Below are 25,876 nucleotides of genomic sequence, written 5' to 3'. Positions count from 1 at the left end.
GAGTTCAAGTGCTACCTGGACAACACAGTGAGACCTCATTTCTAAAATCAATCAATCAATCAAAGACCAAAAACAATATTTGTCGGTACCACAAAAAGGGAAAAGAAGCCATTATGATTGACTTAGGAAATTCTATAGCAGTGGGTCTCAGCTATTAAAAACAATATATAGGCCTAACTTGTCCCAGACCCACAAAGTCAATTTCCCTGAGAATAGAACCTAGTTATCTGTATTTTTATTTTAAAGACATCTTTGATTAAAAAATACATGTTTAACATCAAATATATAAAATGTTCAGATGTGGTGGCATATGCTAGAAGGAGGCTGAGGTGGGAGGATCACTTGTGCCCAGGAGTTCCAGGCTGCAGTGAGCTATGATTGTCACCACTGCACTCCAGCTTGAGTGACAGAGCGAGACCCCATCTCAGAAACAAAAAATTTTTCAGGGTATATTTTGGAAGTGAAGCTTTTGGGACTTGCTGATGAATTGGATGTGGAGGACGAGGAAAAGTATTGGGATAACGTCCTGGGATCTTGAAGGGTGGACTTACAGATAGGAAAGAAGACTTTTTGGCAATTAGGGCAGTGTGAGGGAACCAATGTGTAGAAAAGGATAGCAGGTGTGAATGAGAGAAATAATAATTGAAGAAGCAAGGTTTTGGAAGAGAGAAAGAGTAGATGTGGTCTAAAGTAGTGCCATCAGACTTTAATGTGCACATGAATCACCTTGGGATCTTGTTAAGATGCAGATTGATTCAGTAGGTGTGAGGTGGGGCCAGATAGTCCACATTTCTGTTTCTTTCTTTGATATAAACACCTCTAGAAGTACTCTCAAGATCATTTAACTATTATCATCTATATGAGTTCATTCCCTTTAACATCACAGAAGTGCCTATACTTTTAAAGTGTACCTTTTTATGTCTTTCTGTGCCCGAAAACATATTTAATGCCTCCAGAAGGCATCTGCTTTTTTGCCTGCTTTTGCAAGCTTAGGTGTTTTACTTTAAAAAAAAAAAAAAAAAAAAAAGGCCGGGCGCAGTGGCTCACCCCTGTAATCCCAGCACTTTGAGAGGCCGAGGTGGGCGGATCATGAGGTCAGGAGATCGAGACCATCCTGGCTAACACAGTGAAACCCCGTCTCTACTAAAAATACAAAAAATTAGCCGGGCGTGGTGGCGGGCGCCTGTAGTTCCAGGTACTCGGGAGGCTGAGGCAGGAGAATGGCGTGAACCCGGGAGGCAGAGCTTGCAGTGAGCCGAGGTTGCGCCACTGCACTCCAGACTGGGCGACAGAGCGAGACTCAGTCTCAAAAAAAAAAAAACAGATCTTTGCCCTTCTTTCATTCCCTACCAGAAATCAGTAGAGAGCTGTCTTCCCTTCTCTTCCTCTGTGAATAAATAGTCACTAAGGTAGGTTCCTTACTCCTTCTCCCCTATAACTGGCTCATTGACCCACGGCACTAAACCTTTTTCAGAGTTGAGCTGTTTTCTGTGACTGCTTTAGTGTTCTCGTGACCATTCTATTCTTTGATCAATAGGTTATTTTACCCTTGAGACTATTTTCTCCATCAGTAAAACTAAAAAAAGCTAGGGTAGGCTGTGCACAGTGGCTCATATCTGCCTTGGGAGGCCAAGGCAGGAGGATCACTTGAGCACAGGAACTTGAAACCAGCTTGGCCAACAAAGAGAGACCCCATCTCTACAAAAAAATGAAAAAATTAGCTGGATGTGTTGGTGCGTGCCTGTAATCTTAGCTACATGGTAGGCTGATGCGAGAGGATCACTTGAGCCCAGGAGTTCAAGGTTGCAGTGAGTTCAGTGAGCTATGATTGTACCCCTGCACTCCAGTCTGGGCGACAGTGACACCCTGTCTCTTAAAAAATAAGTTGGGGTAAATGATTGTAGGGCTTTGCATTTTATATAATAGAAGTAACTAATATTTTTACAGTGCTTTAGACTTTACTGTACTACTTTCTCAGCAACCCAGTATTTCAAATACAAATGAATACTTAAGATTCTGTCTTTTCTGTGGTGGTTTCAAGCACTGAAATCTTTTAGCCTTAACAGTGGAAAGGTAAAATTAGACATAGATAGTAAGAACTTAGAGTATGAGCATGAGCGTTTGCCCCAATTCGATAAGCAATGAGAAGTCAGGAAGATTTTTGAGCAGAAGAGTTATATGAAGTTTTGCTATCTTTCAAGTAGTTTGGTTGTCATCTTCGAACTACCTTACTATTCTAACCTCTCCTTTTTTCTGTGTCTGCCTGTAGCTGCCTTAAAAAACTGTTTCAGGTTCTCACGCTTCTAAGATTTATGCCTGACTCTCAACTGCTGCATCTTTCCTTCTTCCTCTCATTTGATGTCTGTCATGGGTGTGGGAATTAACTAAGTCCTGTATCATTTGTCTTTAAATTGGGATCTACACTTTCTTTCCCCTTATTTCATGTCTCATTCTTTTACCTTTCTCTCCTGATTTGGCTTCTTTTACCGTGTTGTACTTCAGCAGGTCGTTTAAGATAAACAGATCTCTCCATTAGAGAGATTTATTTTTTTATTTTTTTGAGATAATGTCTTGCTCTGTTGCCCAGGCTGGAGTGCAGTGTTAAGATCACAGCCCACTGCAGCCTCAACCTCCCAGGCTCAAGTTATCCTCCCACCTCAGCCTCCCAACATGCTGGGATTACAGGCATGAGCCGCTGCATCTGGCCTGAAAATATTTTTAGAGATCAGTTACAATGGAGCTCCTTTATAAAATGAGACTTGAGAGAAAAGACCCTTCTTTATAATTCACCTTATGAAATATATTTAAACTGGAAATAGGGCTTGGACCTTTCTGGCACCAGCTGCAGTTTTTCCAGTTATAGGTTGCTAGAAAGGGACTATATATAATCCACATTGTTGTAGGTTAGTTTAAGTTCCCTATTTAATTAGCTAAAGATACAAAATCTTAATCAGAAGATAAATGGCCCCAAGAGACAAGTACAGATGCACTCAGCATAGCTTCCCTTGACATACACCTGCCCCCAGGGTATAAGCGAAGGGTCTCCATCAATCAAAAAATTTAGCTCAATTTTGGGCAGGCTGTCCTTTATACTCTGGGACTCATATCACAATTTTAGGGGACCTTTCTCAGTAATCTACATTTAAGGGAATAATTAGAAACATTGACTGCTTCTGTTCTTTTTAAACCAGATTCAGAATTAATAGGATCACATCATTATTCATTTAAGGAGTTGAGGAAGAGCAGAATCTGTTGCCAGGTGTCATTGAGCCATGTATATCTTTGCCTTCAGCTTTCCAGCATCTTGGAAAGCCCATATTCCAAGTCCACACCCTTTATCAGTCTGGTTCTAAATTTGGTTTGAAATGACAAAAGTGCTCGGGGCTGGATGTGGGGCTGGACGTGGTAGCTCATGCCTATAATCCCAGCACTCTGGGAGGCAGGTGGATCACGTTGGCCTGGCCAACGTGGCGAAACCTTGTCTCTACTGAAAATACAAAAAATTAGCCAGGCCTGGTGGGTGGCGCGTGCATGCAATCCCTGCTACTTGGGAGGCTGAGGCATGAGAAGCGCTTGAACCTGGGAGGCAGAGGTTGCAGCGAGCCGAGATCATGCCACGACATTCCAGCTTGGGTGACAGAGTGAGGCTTTGTCCCCCGCTCCCCCCTGACAAAAAAGGAGGCATGTGTTCGGTAAATATTTCTTAATATATGTGCCTGACACTATTCCAGGCATTGGAGATTGAACAGTGAACAATGTGGAAAAGAATACCTACCTTTGTGTAGTTGATGTTCTAGTAGGGAAAGACAAGTGTATAAGACGTATAGTATGTCAGAAGATAAGTGCAATGGAGAAAAATAAAGGAGAAAAGATGTGAAGTACTGGGATGGGAAGTGAGCAATTTCAATTAAAGTCACAAATACATTTCCCTAAATGGGCTAATTGTTGGTTTTAATATTAATTTAATGTGTAATTATATTCTGAGGGATGTGGTTGTACTCTTATTTTATTCAATTCAATATAATCTCTTGTGTTCAATGTCCAGTATCTTTTTTTGTGCTGAATGCCAAATAGATCTTGTGAGAAGCAGGTGACACTCCAGTGTTGCCCACCAGAGAGCAGACTTGGATATCTAAAGCTCACTGCGCAGGAAATGTTATTTCAGAACTGCAGAGTCTCTTATCAAAAAATCTAGTATCAGAGACCATGGAAATTATTCTTCGGAGCATTTTTTTTTTTTTTTAATGAGAGCTTATTTAATTAACTAGTGTTGTTTGACTCAGTCAGATATTCCTTACAAAGTGTTACAAACTGACTTAAGTATTAATGACTTTGGATAATTTATAGTCATGGTAAACAAATAGTATAAAGCAATGCAACATATCTCAAGTTACAAAGTTTTACTAAAATCTAAAAGAAAGAGGCCGGGCGCGGTGGCTCAAGCCTGTAATCCTAGCACTTTGGGAGGCCGAAACGGGTGGGTCACGAGGTCAGGAGATCGAGACCATCCTGGCTAACCCTGTGAAACCCCATCTCTACTAAAAAAATACAAAAAACTAGCCGGGCGAGGTGGCGGGCACCTGTAGTCCCAGCTACTCGGGAGGCTGAGGCAGGAGAATGGCGTGAACCCGGGAGGCGGAGCTTGCAGTGAGCTGAGATCCAGCCACTGCACTCCAGCCTGGGCCACAGAGCGAGACTCCGTCTCAAAAAAAAAAAAAAAAAAAAAAATGTAAAAGAAAGAAATATCACCCTTATCCTTACTTATGCCTTAATTATATCTTTATTAAAATTCAGATTTATAAAATATATGTGAAGGGCATAAGTATTGTCTTACAAAAGGACTCACTGTAGAATTCATTTATGTATTTGGGAGGAGGAATTTAACACTTTTTACTTTAAATAGGGAGTCAAGTACATAATAAGGTATTTTGCAAATTATAGTGTAAAACATTTGTATTTATCTTTAGAATATGTTTAAAAATAAACAGAAATTCACTTAGTTATCTTCATCTTAATTGGGCCTGGCCTTGCCTCTCCTTTTTTGACCAGAACCTGGCTGAGCTGAATTTACCACCCTTGGATAACTGAGAATTGATCGAAATGATTCCACTACTACATGTAGATACACATGTAACAGTAGTTACTAGTTGAAAATACACATCATTTAGGTCTTTAAAACCTTTCTAATCTAAGTATGTTCTGACTGTACATCTTCATTGTCATTGAGTTGACCATAGTTACCAGTGGCAGTGTCTTCTTCATAATGACAGATGCCTAAAGTTGTCATTTGTAGTCTTGGCACTGAGCAAATGCAAAATGACTGTGAATCCCAAACAGAGCTCATTAATCCTTGGCTAGAGTAACTCAATTACAGTTGCTTATGTGATACTGTGCCTCCTTTCTGTGGTAGAAACCAACTTGAGAAGGATATAATGTTAAAAGAGAGATGGTTTAATGACCAGATGTTCAGGCTCATAGCACACACAGTAAATCTTAATAAAGGAAGGTTCTATCTTGGAAAACAGAACAAAACAAAACGACAGGCAAGCATAACTTCTTCTCTAAGTTATCTTACTTCTGTTAAGATAGAATCACAGCAGTGAAGAACAGATTGCTCACACACACAGCAATGTGTGTGAATCTCACAGACATTATGTCAACCAAAGGAAGCCAGACACAAAAGATACGTTCTATGAATACTTTTATACGAAGTTAAAGGACAGGCAAAACTAATCAATGGTTATAAAGTAAAAATAGTGGTTATCTGGTGGAAGTTGTGGGTTACTTAATAGCAAAGGGACCAGAGAACCTCCAGAGCCTGGAAATGTTATGTATATTGATGTGAATGATGGTTACATGGGTATATATGTATGTTTTTAAAAAACGAATTGTTAGTGTGTTTTACACACTTAACATATGCTATGCCTAAGTTAAAAAGTAAGAAAAAGGAATTAGGTCACGGAGTTTGGATTTGTTGTGGGAGGTAATAAGGATACATTGGATCTTCAACAGTGACGTGAGTTGAGAAAAGTAGTCCTTTTAAAATTCTCCTGTGGTGATATGGAGAATGGAACAATGTTCAGATCAGCTGGTATATCTATGTCATGTCGCCAGCATTTCTAGATGCTATAAAGGACACGAAATATCCATGATCTGGTTCTTATCTTTAAGAAGTGTATAATCTTTTATGAGAGACAAGTTATGTGAAAACTAGAAAGTTACAGTAAATGGCAAATAGATGGACTTTGGAAACAGCATATTAAAGTCAGCCCTAAGTTCAAATCCTGATACTGCCTTTTACTGGCTCTGTGACTTCAGGAAAGTGATTTATTTCCCTGAACCTTGATTTCCTTATCTGTAAAAGGGGGATAATATCCACCATCTTTGCTGAGAGGCTTAAGAGATATGGTAATGAAAGATAGTCCAGCAAAGTAGACGGTCAGTACATCTTCCCTTTTTAAATCCTGTAGCCAAGGAGCAATACTTTGTTGTTGTTGTCATCGACAGCATGTGACCTCAGTTTAGATTGTGGTTTTCCACTTGCTGGCTGTGTGACTTTAAGTAAATTATTTGGTTTCTTTGTGTCTCAATCGCTGATTAAAAAAAAAAAGAAGAAAAAGAAGAAAAAACAAGGTGAAGCGGAAGTGGAGGGAAATATACCTTGAGAGGGTATTACGAGAATGAAGTGGACCTAGCAAGTACATAGTATCTAGCACAAAATAGGCATACTTGGTAAATGTAAAATCTGTTTCTCTTGAATGTGATAGCAGATACAAATGTGTGGCGTAAATAATGCAGGTAGTAGATGATTGGATCAGGGTGGTGACTGTGGGTGCAAAAGGGAGAGGCAGATCATAGTGTTATGTTTTTAAAAAGACAAGGACATTTGATATAGAAGATAAAATACTTTTATTCTGTCCTTGTGCAGGGTGTATCTCTTTTTCTATTTTTGCATTGCTTTTTTTTTTCTTTTTGAGATGTAGTTTCGCCCTGTCACCCAGGCTGGAGTGCAATGGCATGATCTCAGCTCACTGCAACCTCTGCCTCCTGGGTTCAAGCGATTCTCCTGCCTCAGCCTCCCGAGTAGCTGGGATTATAGGCGCATGCCACCATGCCCAGCTAGTTTGTTTGTTTGTTTGTTTGTTTGTTTGTTTGTATCTTTAGTAGAGACGGGGTTTCACCATGTTGGTCAGGCTGGTCTCGAACTCCTGACCTCATGATCCACCTGCCTCAGCCTCCTAAAGGGCTGGGATTACAGGCGTGAGCCACTGCACCCAGCCTTATTTTTGCATTTCTATAAAGTGAAAAAAATATAAAATATATCCTTGGATTGTAATGATGTTAACTTGAAGGTGTTGTGACATCATTAGAAAATATGTTGTCTCACAACCCAAAAAATTATACCTTATTACTAAAAGTTACTCCTCTTTTTATTTTTGAGACAGGGTCCTCCCTCTATCACTCAGGCTGGACTGCAGTGGTGTGATCTCAATTTAGTGCAACCTCTGCCTCCTGAATTCAAGTGGTCACCCCACCTCAGCCTCCTGCGTAGTTGTGACCACAGGCTCAGGCTACCACGCCTGGCTAATATTTGTACTTTTTTTTTTTTAAACCATGACTCAGCCCTCAGGAGATCCTGAGAACATGTGCCCCTAATTTTTGTATTTTTTGAGATAGGGTCTTGTTCTGTCACCCAGGCTGGAGCGTAGTGGCACGATCATGGCTCACTGAAGCCTCTGCCTCCTGGGCTCAAACAATCCTCCTACCTCAGCTTCCTGAGCAGCTGGGACTACAGGCATGAGCCACTGCGTCCAGCTGATTTTTTTCTTTTTTAAGATGGGGTTTCACTACGTTGTCCAGACTGGTCTTGAACTCCTCAGTTCAAGCGATCCTCCAACCTCAGCCTCCCAAAATGCTGGGATTACAGGCATGAACCACCGCACCTAGCCCTCCTCTTCTAATACTTTTAATAGGCATTGTCATCCAACTGCAGCTGAAAAATTAGTTACTTTCCTATGAGTAGAGACTCCTGTTGTAATAAGGAAAACATCAATGTAGAAAGGGAAGGAAATCCATTTATAAAATTTGTCATTATTTGTTACTTGAAAAATAATCAGCAGAGCAGCAACTCAGATCTTGCTGGGTATCAATGGTAGGCAGATTCTTGGCTAAGGAAGTTTTAATTTTCAGGACAAGTACTAAGCACTAAATGTTAACATTTCAGAATTGCATTGTTCACAGTGTTTATTTGAGAACTCATAAGTTGACTGGTACCAAATCTCAGACATCAGCTTTCCAATTTTTGACGCAGTATTAGATTTCTTGTGAAATTTTTAGCTTGAATTTAGCCACTAACTTTTTGTGTTTCCTAAGCTTAAGGAAAAAGAAGAGGTGAAAAAAATAACATTTCCCCCTAGCCATTTCTCACCTTTCCTCCTCCTCTCTTCCAGATATTCCGAGTGGTGTGCATCTGTTTGGGTAATCCACCAGAGGCATTCACCTGGGAGTATCGAGACAAAGATAAAAATTATCAGAAGATTGGCCCCATAACACCCTTGGAGTTTTACAGGGAGCATGTCAAGCCACTCTTCAATATGGAAAATAAGGTTGGTGAATGGCACTGGTAGTCACTGGCTGTTTACTTTCAAATGGCTGGTAATCACAGGGAATGGTATAAGATTCTTGGTTAGCATGCATGAGTATCAAACTAGACAGCAAACATTTTTCCTCACTTCCTTGGAAGTATTTTATTTAGCTAATGAAGTTGGTAGTGCCAGGATTTATCAGCCTTTCCCCAGTGTTCCTCTTCAGAGACTTTTTAAACTGTAAGCCAGCAGTAATTTTAATTCCCACATGCGCCCCTGTCTAGGACCAGAATCATTCTCAAGTGCAAAGACAATGAAAGTGTATTGGGTATTTCTTATCATGGAGTCAGAGCACTTTTGCACTGAGGTCCCCTTGGGGAACTCTCTTGTTGAAGGGAGCAGTCTTCGTTTTTCCTGTTCCCTTTAGGTCTTCCTCATCTGCCTAGCAGGATGATCAGAGCCTCTTCCTTTTATTGGCTTCTTGATCCTCTTCCAAGCAGATGCCTGTCTTGTAACTTGAGAATAGGGGCCTTGTGATTAGCTCTCCAGTTTTTCTTACTCAGTGCATGTAGTTTTTCAAAATGAGTTTTGAGGGCCAGGTGCAGTGGCTCATGCCTGTAATCCCAGCACACTGGGGGGCTGTGGTGAGTGGATCACCTGAGTTTGGGAGTTCGAGACCAACCTGGCCAACATGGTGAAACTCCGCATCTACTAATAATACAAAAATTAGCCAGGCATGGTGGCGCACGTCTGTAATCCCACCTACTTGGGAGGCTGAAGTGGGAGAATCACTTGAACCCAGGAGGCAGAGGTTGCAGTGAGCCGAGATCATGCCACTGCACTCCAGCCTGGGCGACAGAGTGAGACTCTGTCTCAAAAAAAAAAAAAAATTGCTTTTGGAGCAGTTCTTGCTAGTAGGAAAAACAGGTAGATGTGTCTCCTAAGTGTGTCTCTTACACGAATTAGAATAAGCAAGGACTTCTCTCACATGTATTTTGCCACTTTTTGTTTCTTTGTTACTTAACAATGTGGCTGTAGTACTTAGCTTGTAGGCAGAGATGATGAGCTTGATGCAAACATGAACCTAGAGGAGAGCTGTGTGTTGCTTGACATTCCTGGTTTTGTGCCCTAATCAATATGTTTTTGCTCTCAATAGATTTGTTTAGTGAATGACCCTAGGCCCCAGCACAAGTACAACAAACTTTACACAGTGGAATACTTAAGCAATATGGTTGGAGGGAGAAAAACTCTATACAACAACCAGCCCATTGACTTCCTGAAAAAGATGGTTGCTGCCTCCATCAAAGATGGAGAGGTTGGTATTGTTTTTGTATTTTGCACATTGGGGTTAAAACATCTTTTACTTCTTTGGTATAATAGGAAGATGGGGTTTATGTTGACTTTCTTTCTCTCTCTCTTCTGTTTCTAGGCTGTGTGGTTTGGCTGTGATGTTGGAAAACACTTCAATGGCAAGCTGGGCCTCAGTGACATGAATCTGTGAGTGCAGGAAATTTAAAATAGAAAGTCATTTGTGGGTTGTTGCTGTTAGAGTGTGCTCTTGGTACAAAATGACTCTGCCGAGGTTCATCCAAAGATGAAGGTTGGCCTAAGGGCGAGTCTCTTTCTTTGCATCCTGTAGAGTTTGAGGATTCATAGCAGAAACTCCACATACTTAAATACTCTAACCCAGGACGTCAAGATCACAATACTTTATATCTGAATAGAAATCGTTGAGTGTTCCTAAAAAGCCATCCTCTATGAGAAAGACACTTTAAAAAAATAATTAACTAGTGTGTAAATGTGTTCAGTACATTTGGGAATGTAATGAAAGATTTTGCAGGGCTCCCGTTTGCTGTGTTACTTTGGTAGCTTTGTATTTTGTCTTTGTGACAAGTGGGACTAATTTGCGTGCATACTTTAAAGCATTCCTCCTGGTCATTTACGACGATGAAGGTTAATTTGTAAACTGAATCATATAGGATTCCTTGACAGTTCACCATTCTCCATTTTAGGGTTACTTTTAAGTAGTTGTTACTTGTAGGAAGTTGAGTAAATATCTTGATAGTCAGAGAAATCTGCTAAAAAGAGAATTAATGAGGTTTAAAAAATTTTTGAATGCAGGTAGATGCAACTCCCAAGTGTGTCTCTCACATTAACTAGAACATGCAGGGATGTCTCTCACATGTATTTTGGCTTTTGTTTTTTTGTATTTAACAATGTGAGTGTAGTGCTTATGCAAAAATATTCCCCAATATTTTGGGCATTATTTATTTAAATTTTAATCAGCAGTGATTTAAATGAATTCAGAAACTGGTTGGTTCTACCAGCTCAAAAGAGACCAGTTTTCTAAGAAGTTACTTCAAAATCTTTTTTCATTATTTTTTAAAGTTTTCTTGCCTCAATGACAATGTAAACTTGTCAGCTTCTGATGTGGAGAATTTATGTTTAATCATCTCCTTTTTTTCCTGCATACTCTTGTGACACGTAGAGAATGGACTCCCACTGAGAGACTAAGTTCTGCATGTTCCATATTCTTTCTGAAGAGCTACAGCTAGAGCCTTATTTATTTGGAGCTGTTGAGCCCCTTCAGTTTCTTCTGAATTCCTTTTACAACCAAAAGCCAGTTTTCCCTATGATCGTACTCCCTTTATTTTGTACTATCATTCTTTTTACAGCTATGACCATGAGTTAGTGTTTGGTGTCTCCTTGAAGAACATGAATAAAGCGGAGAGGCTGACTTTTGGTGAGTCACTTATGACCCACGCCATGACCTTCACTGCTGTCTCAGAGAAGGTATGACCCTCAGCATGCCTGCTGGAGTGTTTGCACAGATGGATCTACATTCTCCTGCAGACTGTTTACCCAACAGAGCTTCATTTATAGCGTATATGATTTCTGTTAAAAGTTAGTTTCCGGCCGGGCGCGGTGGCTCAAGCCTGTAATCCCAGCACTTTGGGAGGCCGAGACGGGCGGATCACGAGGTCAGGAGATCGAGACCATCCTGGCTAACACGGTGAAACCCCGTCTCTACTAAAAAATACAAAAAACTAGCCGGACGAGGTGGCGGGCGCCTGTAGTCCCAGCTACTCGGGAGGCTGAGGCAGGAGAATGGCATAAACCCGGGAGGCGGAGCTTGCAGTGAGCTGAGATCCGGCCACTGCACTCCAGCCTGGGCCACAGAGCGAGACTCCGTCTCAGAAAAAAAAAAAAAAAAAAAAAGTTAGTTTCCAAGTAAGACATTGTACCTGCGTCACTTGGGGCTTGCCTGCGTGCTTAGAGGTAATATAAAAATAGAAACTTTCTATGAAGAGAATTCGGGTCAGCAGGGAACGACCAAGTAGCTGTGTAACTTTGGAAGGTCATGGTGTGAAGAGAAGTCAGCAAGGGAACTTGAGAGAAGGTAACTTCTACTTTATAAGGAATCAAAATGTGCCCTGAAAGTGTTCATATCTTGATGACGTGTGTTCAGATTTCCCTTCATTTGTCATTCAGATTCTTCTTCAGTAAAATGTCAATAACAGTAATTTGTGGACTCCATACCCATTACTAGTTATATACAGAGCTTCAGGAAATTGGATATAAAGTATTTTGAATTTCCTGTGAAATAGTGTGTGTAGTAATACCGCTTTTTTAGGATACACAGTTGGAAACAACTGAAACTTTATCTTTCGCAAATAAAACTCCTCACTTCCAGTCAGTAAAAATAGATATTTTCCCCTCTGTGCTCAGGGATCATCAGAAAGGAAGAACTCGAACTACTTTAATTCCTTACCAGCACAAGCAAAAATTTTCTCTTTCTAGCCTAATTCCTGGAAACTCACAGAATAACTACCTTGTATAAATTGTTCTAGAAAATCGTTTTGGGTTTTTTTTTTTTTTTTTTTTTTTTTTTTGAGACGGAGTCTCACTCACTCTGTCATCCAGGCTTGAGTGCTGTAGCGTGATCTCAGCTCACTGCAACCTCCACCTCTTAGGCTCAAAAGATTCTCCTGCCTCAGCCTTGTGAGTAGCTGGGATTACAGGCGCCTGCCACCACGCTCAGCTGATTTTTTGTATTTTTAGTAGAAATGGGGTTTTGCCATGTTGGCCAGGCTGGTCTCAAACTCCTGACCTCAGGTGATGTGCCCACCTCGGCTTCCCAAAGTGCTGGGATTACAGGCGTGAGCCATTGTGCCTGGCTAGAAAATAATTTGATAGATAATTGTTTTTGCTATTCTATCCACTAGATTTATGATCTTTAAAATGTTTAGAAATATCTTAGCATATCATTATGCCACATTTTCATAACTAGCCTATCTAAAAGTCCTGATTTGTCTTTTATACTCTATGCAGAATTGTGAGTGAAATGGCATTTTCTGTCTGTACCTTTTTCTCACCTCTTCCAACTACTTCACTTGAAGGGTGCCCTTTCAACCCCACAGCATCTAAGATCCCTGTGCTCTCTCCGTATTCAAAACTTGGTCTTAAAGGTTTAATTACATTCCTGCAAATTATAAGGCCAGTGCTTTAAGTAGTGGAACTCTGGGGTATTCTCAGTTTTATATGAGATCAAACAGTATGGTATAAAGGTGCCCTGAACTTAAGAGTCAGTCTTAATGCTGATATTTCTGATCCTCATGTAGTTTTCATAAATAAATGTAAAGATTGAGGTCTTATAAACCAGCGAGCTGTTTTCCTCATTATTCCATTCGTCGATAATCTCAGCTCTGTAGTTAGCGAGACTCCCACACCAAGAAACAGGTTTTCAGGGTTACCCAGGAGAATGTGTAGAGTATAATTTGCATTACTTATGTAGATCACGAAAAGCCATTTTAAAATAGCAAAAGGTGATTTAAAAGTGTTATCACCCCAATTTAACAAAATTCTCACATTTGAATTATAAACAAAACATAAAGTTAGGTTATAAAAGGTTTTTTAGACCGAGTGCAGTGGCCCATGCCTGTAATCCCAGCACTTTGGGAGGCCGAGGCAGGAGGATCACCTGAGGTCAGGAGTTCGAGACCAGCCTGGCCAACATGGCAAGACCCTGTCTCTACTAAAAATACAAAAATTAGCTGGGCATGGTGGCACAAGCGTGTAATCCCAGCTACTAAGGAGGCTGAGGCAGGAGAATTGCTTGAACCTGGGAGGTAGAGGTTGCAGTGAACCAAGATCATGCCACTGCACTCCAGCCTGGGCGATGGAGTGAGATTCTGTCTCAAAATAAATAAATAAATAATTTTTTTAAAAAAGGTTTTTAGCTGGGCACTGTGTCTCACGCTTATAATCCCAGCACTTTGGAAGCCCGAGGTGGGAGGACCACTTGAGGTCAGGACTTCAAGACCAGCCTGGCCAACATGGTGAAACCCTGCCTCTACTAAAAATATAAAAATTAGCTGGGCATGGTGGCATGCACCTGTAATTCCAGCTACTCTGAAGGCTGAGGCAGGAGAATTCCTTGAACCTGGGAAGTGGAGGTTGCAGTGAGACAAGATTGCACCACTGCACTCCAGCCTGGGTGACAGAGCAAGACTCTGTCTCAAAAAATATATATAAATAGGCCGGGCGCGGTGGCTCAAGCCTGTAATCCCAGCACTTTGGGAGGCCGAGACGGGCGGATCACGAGGTCAGGAGATCGAGACCATCCTGGCTAACATGGTGAAACCCCGTCTCTACTAAAAAATACAAAAAACTAGCCGGGCGACATGGCGGGCGCCTGTAGTCCCAGCTGCTTGGGAGGCTGAGGCAGGAGAATGGCGTAAACCCAGGAGGCGGAGCTTGCAGTGAGCTGAGACCCGGCCACTGCACTCCAGCCTGGGCGGCAGAGCGAGACTCCGTCTCAAAAAAAAAAAAAAAAAATATATATATATATATATAAATAAATAAATAAATAAAATACGTGAAAAGGTTTTTCAAATAAGGGTGCTTTATAACTAAACTAAAGCTCTTTAATTAAATTTTTAAACTATATAGAGTTTGTTTTTTTTTTTTTTTGGAGACTGTGTCTTGTTCTGTTGCCCAGGCTAGAGTGTAGTGGCACAATCTCAGCTCACTGCAACTTCCACCTCCTGGGTTCAAGCTCTTCTCCTGCCTCAGCCTCCTGAGTAACTAGGACGACAGGCATGCACCACCAGACCTGGCTAATTTTTTTTTTTTAAGTAGAGACAGGGTTTCACCCTGTTGGCCATGCTGGTGTTGAACTCCTGACCTCAAGCAATCCATCTGCCTTGGCCTCCCAAAGTGCTGGGATTACAGGCTTGAGCCACTGTGCCCAGCTGAGAGTTCTTTTTTTTTTTTTTAAACAAACCAATAATACCTGTTGTAATTTCCAAGAGAAATTCTGCTTTTTATCATTTCTGTCTCTGTTACAAAATATTCCTATTTTTCAGAAATAAAAATAATGAATACCACTGTCATTTTCTTGGGAACTTCCGTTCTTTGATTAGCATGGTTTATTTCCTTAGGAAAATGGAGCTACCTTACATGCTAATGGTATAAAGCAGAATTTATATTATTATAACAAGAATTTTATATTGAACATTTTCTCTTCATTCCACTAGAGTTTTTGATCCCAAAAACGAGTTTGAACTGCACTTGAGTAATAGTACACAGGTAAATGCATACTAATGGTTGTATTTCCACAATTTTCTTTCTTTTGTCGCTGATATCATGGAATCCCTATAAGGGAGTTCCAGGTATTAATAATTTTGTAATTGTAGATGACCCAGAGAACAATTTGGTCTAGGTCACTCCGGGAATTCATTGGCCAATGGGAAAACATAGGAAACATTTTAAGACTGAGAGTACAAGTAACTATATTACTTTAGGTGACATTGATTCTAACAGTGATATTTAAAAGGAAAGTAAAGTTGGACTACAGTGGGAGGAATAGAAAACCAAAACAGATATACGCCAGCTGCAGAATGTATAGTATATAACGATATGGTTTTAAAGGATTCGGGGGCAAAGAGTAAGGATTAGTACAGGTAAGGGTGTCTGAAACTTGTGAGTTTGTTGGCGCTATTTGTGAGACAGAAAATTACTGAGATCCAAGAAAACTCATAAGAGTGGAGTGTTTGGGTTAGCAGAGCCAAAGAGAACCAAATCCCATATAGATGAGACTCATCATATAGTTATTTGCAAGCGGGAGTTGACAGATGAAATCATTAGGCGATAATACAGGGGTCAGTGCTTTTCTCATGGTACAAAGATTTAAGTTGCTTTGACATCAGTAAATGTCCTGAATAAACATGAAAGAGAAGTCTTTTCCCAAATGGAGCCTTCCTCTTGTCTCTCTCTGTGTCACTATAGTAAAGGCTGTAAATGAAGGTTATCATGATGAGTATCACTGTACCTTAAAGAAGACAAAAATTGAGCTTATTTTAATAATGAAGATGGAAGAAGGAGAAAAGTAGAACTGCCTGGCTTTTGTTTATGAAAATGGTGTTTTTACTTTTGCTTTGCCATTCAGTCTCTTCTATGAAATTCAATATTTGTGTAACTGGATCAGTAAAAGAATGCATTTGGAGAGTATCATTATTTGGTTTCCCCAAGTAGAAAGTCAGGCAGTATGATGAGTTTATTTTGTTTTGTTTAAAAAGACTCTGACCAGGTTTTAGAATTATTCCTAAAATAAAGTAGGATGCATTTGCTTTAATCAATATTGATTGATTAAAAGCAAGAATCCCCAGCTTCAAATAGTGTTTACTGCTTTTAATATGGTTTTTCGTAGTCAAGTAGCATTTCTACATGCTTATTTTATGTATAGAATAGAATAGAAAGGATGAAATAGTATTTATTGCTTTGTTAGTTTATTATGTTTTTACCCCAAGAGATTCAAATTCCATTTCTATTGGAGTATCCCTTTAGTGCTAGTAGGAAACTTATGGCCTTGACCAAGTACATCCTGCCTGTATAGAGCAGGCTGTTTCTTTCAAGTGGCTACAGAAGAGCTAAAATTATATGACACCTCAGCAGGGAGAATCTGGCTTCACACTACTCACCATCATCCACTTTTTTGCAGGATGATCAGGATGGTGCTTTCACAAAATGGAGAGTGGAGAATTCATGGGGTGAAGACCATGGCCACAAAGGTGAGCTCAGTTTGGTAATACTAACTCCAGGTGACTGAACCTGCTCTACTCTGCCTTTCTGGGTGTCAGGCTGCTCTAGTGTGGAAGATTTCTCAGTAATTGGCTCACTGACTAGACTATTCTACAGAAAAATCTGAAGATCTGATTTGCCCCCAAAATTCCCCTGACCATTATGGCGTGCCTGAACTCCCAGGTTGACTCTGAGACCGCTATGTGCTGCATTTGTTCCAAATATGTTGATCCTCCCCTCTTTGTAGACCACTTGGCTAGTGAGGAGGTTGAGGTTGAGTGCCCTTGCCAGGACACTTGCTATCTTTCTTTTTTTTTTTTTTTTTTTTTTTTTTTTTTTTTTTTTTTGAGACTGAGTCTCGCTTTGTCACCCAGGCTGGAGTGCAGTGGTATGATCTTGGCTCACTGCAAGCTCCACCTCCCAGGGTCACGCCATTCTCCTGCCTCTGCCTCCCGAGTAGCTGGGACTACAGGCACCCGCCACCACGCCCGGCTGATTTTTTGTATTTTTAGTAGAGACGGGGTTTCACCGTGTTAGCCAGGATGGTCTTAATCTCCTGACCTCATGATCTCCTCTCCTCGGCCTCCCAAAGTGCTGGGATTACAGGTGTGAGCCACTGCACCCAGCCTTAATGTGTTTTCATCTACTACATCAGTACTCTAGAAAGTCAGAAGCCTTCTGTATGGGAGAATGGGACTGGCAAGAAGCTTTCTTTAGGCATTTATTAGAGACTCCGTAGAAGTTACCATTGCCTAAAGTGGAAATGAACACTTTGCTTACCACTTAGAACTTCTTTATACTAACAAATCAAAACCTAGGGAGGTCATAACTTACACTAAGTAAACTAAACAAAATAACATAGGTAATATGTGAGTTGTAGAAAAATTTTAAAATATAGATAAAAAGTCTCTAATAATCCAACCACCTAGAGATCACCATTGATTAACAGTTTAGGGTGTATTATTGTAAAATTTTGAGACCATATTTTTAAAGGCTGTCTTTAGTAATAGCTTTTGAAGGAGATTTTACATTTTAATTTTTAGGGTTCCAAACCAAAAGTGGCGACCACCATGGCATATGTGTACATATGAACACATAGATGTGTGTGTGCTGGGGGCATTTTGTAGCCAACTCTTCCCCAGAGTCCTTTTTCTTTTAACCAATGAATTCTGGCTAGGAAAAACATTAACTGCAGCTTAGTAGACTAGTTAGAAAACTGAGAGGAACCAGGTAGGAAAGCCAGAGAAGTGACATGCAGAGATACTTGGAAACAAACTTGAGCATACATTTTACCCAACAGGAATTAGGCATTTTATTTTTAAAAAAAGAAAGAAAAATAGATTTTAGCAACTCTTTGTTGTTGCCCCTCTCTGTGTTTAGAATAGTGATTTTCCAGCTATGTTCCTCACAGCCCTAGGATTTCCAAGGGTAAAAGGTAGAGGACGGGATGTGGAGGTTTGGACGTGAGCGTATCTGACTTCCATAGCTCGTATTTGAAAATTGCAGTTTTAGAAGAGTCTGTTAAGCTAAGTTTTGAACTTGACAGCACTTTAGTATGCTGATTGGGCAGCACAGGCTTGTATATGATAGCCAAAATCTGAAGACCATTTATTTGTCATTCTAGGGCTTTTCATCTTCCTATGAGAAAAATCACTGGTGGGTTTGGCTGACTGTCCCTGGAATCTGCTGTGAAACTCAGCAGCCCAATGTTTATATGTAAACAAATACAAGTGCTGTTACTGCATTTCTTTTCATCAGATAGTTGCATGTCTACCTTCTGTGATTTCTATAATTGTTCTGTGATTTCAGGGGTGCCAAAGTTAACTATTATGAATTAGAATGCAGCATATTAAAATTGGCAGTCTCTCGTAAGGTTAATTTTATTTTGAGACAAATACACATTAGGATCAAATAGAGAAGGTTTTAAACCTCAGCAAAGCTAGCAGACAGAGTAAAAATAACTCACAATTTAGTTGTATCTCTAAGTTGTTGATAGTTAAGAGATGGATACTTGTCTTAAATTTGAAAGATTTGATTATTTGTAGCAAACATAAGATACTGAGTTAAAGTTTCCTGTTGCTTCCAGTGAACCCCCTGCAGCTTCTGTTTCATTTCTGGTCTAATTTGGTTCCTGTAATTGGGTTTGTTATCATATAGCTTACCACCTACCAGAAGAACTAAAGTTATATTTGTTTAGAAGAGCCTGGATCCGTCAGCTTGCTGCGATATTTTTCCATCTGTAATAGTCAGTGAGTTTGAAGATAGTAGTGTTATCTGGTTAATAGAGGATAAACACTTGTAAAATCAGGAAAATGTGTTTTATGTAGTGTGAGTTACTGTCTTTATTATTTTGAACCTAAATACTTAATTTTAGGTCACTTTACTGTATATAATTTTTCCATTTAGCTTTACCTCTTAAAAGTTTTGCTTCTGCTAACTTACTCATTTCATTATTACGCTGAGAGAACTGTATAATACAGGATCTTGCTATCCCTGTAACTCTCCTATAATCCTTCTTAGTGAAATCTGCAGCTATGTAGTAAAGATTAACTTTTTTGTTCTCAAATAACTGAAATGCCTGTTATTATACACAGCAAAGCATTTCAGTAGAGAGCCAAAAGATAAGAAACAGAACTGGAGTGGGGGCAGGGAATCATTCATTCAAGCCAAAATAAATTATTCTCATGTATTTCTTGGTAATGTTCTTTCTAACTTAACAGGAAGGAAGGAAAGAAAACATGATCTAATTTAATTGGCACACTTGGCCTGACCTTAGGAGAGTGCATAGTATGTTATTATGTTGGCAATATGTGTTTACCCCAGCAGGGCCTTCTTGTCTGTCATCCTAGTGGACATTGGCTGGCACGTCTGAGGCAGGACCTCTGTTTATGCTCTCTTGGGAGACGTGACAACCTTAAGAAGCATTGCTGAGATTTTGTTTCTGTAGATAACATTGTTAACAGTTTGTTGCTATTCTCTTTGGGATTTCTTACTGTTAAGATTGATGTTTCTGAAAAAGCAGTGTTGATAATACATGCTGGAGATAAACAGAGCAAAGATACCTGGGCAAGCTGCCTTTGCCCAGCCCTGGCTTTGGTTCTCCCCATTGGTTATGTTCATGGCCCTCCTGCCCAGAAATTGTTTTGTAACAGATAACCTGACTATTTCATAAAATGGACAGAAGATTTCTTCTGACCAGGAGGACATAAAAGGAGAAAATAGTTTTTGCCTTACTGTACCAGTTGGATTACTTCAAGTTGATGAATTCTAGTGTTCATGGTCAGTTGTACTGAAAATTGGATGCGTATCTACCATGTAATACCAACATAGGTTTCTTTTCTCCCCTCCTTCTTAAAATACTTGACTATCCATTTTGTACCTTGTTAGTGGATCATATCAGAAATGGATTTCACAATTAGATGGGGGAACAGACTTTGGGATTTGATATATTTATTATCTTTCATTTTGAAATGCTGATAAAAATATTTTGTAAAATATTTAAGAATTTAAAATCAAGGAAGTCACCTTTGATTCCTCTCACTATTAGTCAGAAATTCATCTGAGAAGAGCCTAATCTTTAAGCCAAAGTGACCTGCAGATCCCCTAGCTAGTAAATGATAGAGCCAGAATTATAACCCAGATGGCCTGATACCAGAGCCAGTTTTCTTAACCACTAAACTGCTTTTTCTCAGCTTCCCTGTTCTAGTAGCGTGTCATCCACTCATGAAATAACAGGTCAGTTCATGGTCGTTGGTGACCAGAAACAGTGGATGAGGGACATAAAACTGTGTGAAGGACCTGGAGATGTTATGTAAATGTCTGACATTGGGAGAAAAGGCCCCTAGGGCATCATTTGTGGCTGGGAATCTGAGTAAAGAGTGAAGAATGGGGCGTTCTGTGAGGGTTTGTCCCATGTTAGCACATTTGTGACTTAGGAAAGTAAGAAACTATGCAGCCACCCAAAACCTCCCTGAATTTTGTCCATGCTGCTTTATAAAGTAAGGTTATTTAGTTCCTTTTTTTTTTTTTTTTTTTTTTGTGAGATGGAGTCTTGCTCTGTCACCCGGCTGGAGTGCAGTGGCGTGATCTCAGCTCACTGCAAGCTCTGCCTCATAGGTTCATGCCATTCTCCTGCCTCAGCCTCCCGAGTAGCTGGGACTACAGGTGCTCCCCACCATGCCTGGCTAATTTTTTGTATTTTTTAGTGGAGACGGGGTTTCACCAGGTTAGCCAGGATGGTCTCGATCTCCTGACCTTGTGATCCGCCCACCTCAGCCTCCCAAAGTGCTGGGTTTACAGGCGTGAGCCACCGCGCCCGGCTAAGGTTATTTAGTTCTTAACTTTTTATCTTGGACAATTTTAAACATATATAAAGTAAACAGGATTGTATTAAGGAACCCTACATATGCCTGTCACCCACCTTCAGTAGTTATCAATATTCTGTCATGCAAATAATAGTGTATTTGATAGTCAATAAATAAAATTCCTAGATGGTCTTTCTAATGAACCAGTCTTACTATGAAACTTTACTTCTTTGTGATTGGTTCACTTAGTTGTGAGATTGTATTCCATTTCTAGAGCCTGACACAGCAGAGCTCTAAATGTGGAATTATCATAATATAGTTCTTAATGCTTATTTGGTGTGGTTTCTTAATATGATAAGTAACAACTTTTAAGTGAAGATATGAGGGATATTTTCTCATTCTGCAATGTTCACTGAGGGAAAATACTTACCTTTTAAAAATTCAGTCTCTTCCGATTTTCATTTTGAACCAAGATGAGTTTTCCATTTTTCACATTGCTTTTGTTCCTTTCAGATACATGAACATTTGAAATTGTTTTTAACCCACATTTTTAATCTTTTCTTACAAATGAGCCTCTCTGTTCCTGATTTCTTTCATTTTAGTAAAATTTTCAGACTTCCTTCTAGAAAGGAGCCTCTAAATGGTTTCAGTTAAAGTGACTTTGGCATGTTAGAGATTAGAAAGAAACATGTTACCAATTCAGATTATATCTAGATTTCTGCTGCTTTCTAAAAACCAATATTATGACCTTTAATTGTCTCACCAGCCAAACTGCCATGTGTGATTTTGGAGATTCAAAGCTAGGCACAAAAACCATCATATTCTTCATATAATGCTATGTTGTAGAACCAGATGAGTTGAGAGACAGTTACTAATAATTAATTCTTGATTTTAGATGCTGGGCAGTAATTTAACTCATTATAGTGTCACATTTCTATATCAATAACATGGACAATTTGTTTCTTTATGAGCTCCTACAGTTTGTATGTAGCCATCAAATGAAATAATGAATGCAAGCATTTTTCAAACCGTATACTGTTATATAAATCTAAGGAGTTATGAACAGCCCATATTTCTTTTGGAGGTAGTCGAGACATAAAGCTACAGGGCATCTTGCTTCATGAGAATTCAAAGTTCGCTAATAATTTCTATTTATTTATCCTCATGACATCAGAGTAGAGTAACTCAGGATGTGAACGGGGGTGATTATACCCAGGTTTTATGTGAAGAAACTAAAACTTACTGACAGTTGTGTCTTGTTCGGGTTCCACAGAATCAGAGAGAGAATTGGAATTCAAATCTCTTAATTTGACACAGACAGCTTCCCTAAAAGGATATATTACTTACAAAAGACAGTCAGTTATTTGCAGGTCTCTTTGAGGTTCAGTTCTGGATCTCTAGTACAATAATGGAAATTATAGGCAGTGTTGTGCCAGACTTGCTGAAACAAGAGTGAATTGTAGAACTTAAAACCTCAGGTTTCTGATTTCCGAGAAAAGGGCAAGATGCAAATTTGTTTTGTCACCTTGAAGAGTTTCATGTCTCTCCAGGCTTGGGAAAAGTGCTGCTACCATCACATCTGGATTCTGGGTTCTTTCAGAAGGGCTTTTTGTTGCTGTTGTGACGGAGTGTTGCTCTGTCTACCCAGGCTGGGGTGCAGTGGTGTGGTCTCGGCTCACTGCAACCTCTGCCTCCCAGGTTCAAACGATTCTCATGTCTTGGCCTCCTGAGTAGCTGGGATTACAGGCGCCCACCACCATGCCCAGCTTTTTTTTTTTTGTATTTTTAGTAGAGACGGGATTTCACCTGTTGGCCAGGCTGGTCTCGAACTCCAGACCTCAAGTGATCCGCCCACCTCGGCCTCCCAAAGTGCTGGGATTATAGGTGTGAGCCACTGTGCTCGGCCTTCTCAGAAGGGCTTTTCATCATACATCTTTATTAACCAAAAAGCCTGCATGACTTTGGCTGAGAAATAGTGTATGTAGATGGAATAGAGGAAGCATGTACTCTCCAGTTCACTGGTGCTTCCTGATCAAAGTATGTGACTAAGAGAGGATTATTATGTGGGCAAGGACAGACTGTGTGACAGAGCTCTTAACCTGCAATGAGGCATCTGCTTCAGAGAGAAATCTCCTCATATCTAATGTAGAGTTTTGTGTATAGATGTGCTTTTACCTGTAGATAGGATCTATAATTTTCACCAGATTGTCTCCAAGGTGTGTTTGCATTGGCTTAAGAAGGATGGAGGCTGGCCGGGCACGGTGGCTCAAGCCTGTAATCCCAGCACTTTGGGAGGCCGAGACGGGTGGATCACGAGGTCAGGAGATCGAGACCATCCTGGCTAACACGGTGAAACCCCGTCTCTACTAAAAAATACAAAAATCTAGCCGGGCGAGGTGGCGGGCGCCTGTAGTCCCAGCTACTCGGGAGGCTGAGGCAGGAGAATGGCATAAACCCGGGAGGCGGAGCTTGCAGTGAGCTGAGATCCAGCCGCTGCACTCCAGCCCGGGCGACAGAGACTCCGTCTCAAAAAAAAAAAAAAAAGAAGGATGGAGGTTTAAGCACAGAATCTGGAGCCAGACCACCTGGGTATGCATCCTGGCTAACCTATCTATATTGGCTGTGTCACAGTGGTCATTGACATTTAACCTGTCTGAGCCTCAGCTTTCTCATCTGTGAAATAGGGATAATAATTGGACCTATCTCATAGGGTTGTTGTGAGAACCATGCCAGGCGCATAAGAAGTGCTTAGAAATATTAGAGCTCCCATTGCTACTGTTGTTAATGTTTTCTATAGACTAATGAGGGCAAGAGAACAAGAACATGAAGCTCACTAACCTTTCCCTTCTAGAAGAGGGCATCTAATTTGCCCCATGGTTCCAGTTTCAGATCTCTAAATTCAGTGCCCTAGTGTGATCATTATGCTACATCACCAATGTACTGGGTGGATTACCCATAGTGTGGGCTTAGTGTCGTGAGAGAAAGCAGTGAAGGTGAATAAACCTAGTGCTGAGGAAAAACCATTAGCAGTAGCATCAACTCACATTTCTTGATGGGATGCAAGGAACCGTGCATAGGCCATGGTGGAATGAATGTCTCTGACCCTCAGAGGAATTTATGCTTACTCACCTGTGACACAGGAGGGGGATTTGAAGAGGGCTGTGATGTGACAGAAGTGGCATTCATGGTGTGCTCCTCAGACTGTAAGATACAGGATAAATAGACCGAGAAAAGCAGAGAAGGGATGAATTTTTTTCCAAGAAGGCAGTTGACAGAAGAAGAACTAGGGAGTACCTTCCCTCAGTGGGGAGACAATAGGAAGACATGGAAGCTGAGGTGATTGAAAAGGGTGAGGGGTTGGAGAGAGCACTTTGGAAGCCCAGGACTAGAGGGCGTCAGGATGAACATGGTGGTACATAGTGGAACAGCAGAGCAGACAGAAAATGGGTCAAGGAGAAAAGCTGTTGGGTTGGACTTAAGGTAGTTTTTTGAAACTTTAAGAGGGGTCAGGGTACAAGCCCAGCTATCTTATTATGCTCCATTGGCAGCATGTCAGTACTTCATTCCCTCAAAGGCTACGTACAGTGGAGTTGCAAAAAATTGAAGCTGGGACAATTAAGGCTGTTAGTCTTGGCCCCATATGGTGTTTGTAACCTATTTTAAGAAAAAATCTGTAAAACATAAACACAAGAATAAGTGCAGAGTCACACACGGGATAAACTGCAAGGGAAGTAGTCGGTGACTGGAACTGTGAGGCCTCCGTAGGGATTCTTCAAGGGTGACCCTCTTTAGGGAGGATTTTAGGGCTGTGCCTTTTTTTCTGAAAAGGGAGAGGGAGGCCAACCAGAGAAATGGTGGCTGAGAAGTGCAGCTCTTGGCATTTGGAGCATGCGTTGAACAGGTCAGAGGAGTGAAGCCAAGAAATAATGTGACTTGCCATTCATAGAGCTTTTGAGGAATGACCAACAAGCAGACTTTGTCTGAAACAAATAGGAGTAGCGATAGTTTGGGGTGAGAGAAAAGTCACTGAGTTTCAGTGGGAAAACAAGACCCTTGAATGGCATCTAAATTTGTGCTTTCCTCTCTGGGTTCACCCTCAGAGATCCTGGAGAGCTGTGTGTGCCCTCAGGGCTGCCTGGCTCGTGCTCATTGGTCTAGAGAAAGAAGTCAGCCGAGAGGTGAACAGGCTGCTTCTGGGCTCCTTAGCAGAGGGCACTTCTCAGGCTGTGGACACTTCTGCTGACTGAGCTTTGTGGTGGTTTAATGGTTTAAAAAATACAAACCACAAACCAAAACAACTCCTTTTCTCTACCACATTTTCCACCCTGCATTTTTCCTAATATATTTACTGGGGAAATGGTACTTTCTAACCTTTGTTTCTGAAAGAGGCCACAAGTAATATCCGGCTATAAGAGTATCTCTTCTTTTATCAGCAAATGGTTTATGAATGTAAATGTGTCCCCACCACATAGCCAGACTTTTATGTTTCCTCTGGAGGAAAAATTGAAGCCTCTTCTCCGATCACTGTTTCAAATGGCAGTCATAATTATAAGTGGTGGTTTTGGTTCCCTTCCTCTGGCCTTTTTTTTTTTTTTTTAAAAACATCCAACCCATCCTGTTATCTATCTTTCTAAATACATGGACTTAGAACACATGGTGTCTCTTGTCTCTTTGATTTAAACAGACAAAATAGCTAGCCAAACATGGTAGTGTGCACCTATAGTCTTAGCTACCCAGGGTGCTGAGGCAGGAGGATTGTTTGAGCCCAGGAGTTCAAGTCCAGCCTGGGCAAGATAGTTGAGACTCCATCGCTAAAAAATAAATAAATAGAAGACACAAAATACATTATAAATGGACCCAACAAAAACTGGGTTCCTGTTTGTTGATATGGGATTTGTGAGCAGA

General features: G+C 40.6%; 1 protein-coding gene across 2 annotated transcripts in view; it reads left to right on the top strand.

The window, feature by feature from the left end:
• The window catches only part of BLMH (bleomycin hydrolase), a 48,410-nt gene that overhangs the window by 12,060 nt on the left and 10,474 nt on the right, over nt 1-25,876 (top strand). For both annotated transcript variants that reach the window (XM_033184446.1, XM_033184447.1), the window contains exons 7-11: nt 8,451-8,606; nt 9,742-9,900; nt 10,015-10,082; nt 11,261-11,378; nt 16,588-16,657. In XM_033184446.1, coding sequence (XP_033040337.1) covers nt 8,451-8,606; nt 9,742-9,900; nt 10,015-10,082; nt 11,261-11,378; nt 16,588-16,657 — 571 coding nt within the window. The remainder of the gene's footprint in view (nt 1-8,450; nt 8,607-9,741; nt 9,901-10,014; nt 10,083-11,260; nt 11,379-16,587; nt 16,658-25,876) is intronic.

This window comes from Trachypithecus francoisi, unplaced genomic scaffold, assembly GCF_009764315.1.
Source record: "Trachypithecus francoisi isolate TF-2019V2 unplaced genomic scaffold, Tfra_2.0 Lachesis_group20, whole genome shotgun sequence".
NCBI classification, from domain to species: domain Eukaryota; kingdom Metazoa; phylum Chordata; class Mammalia; order Primates; family Cercopithecidae; genus Trachypithecus; species Trachypithecus francoisi.
The sequence above is the reverse complement of the archived record's forward strand: the minus strand, read 5'-3'. Positions and strand labels throughout refer to the sequence as shown.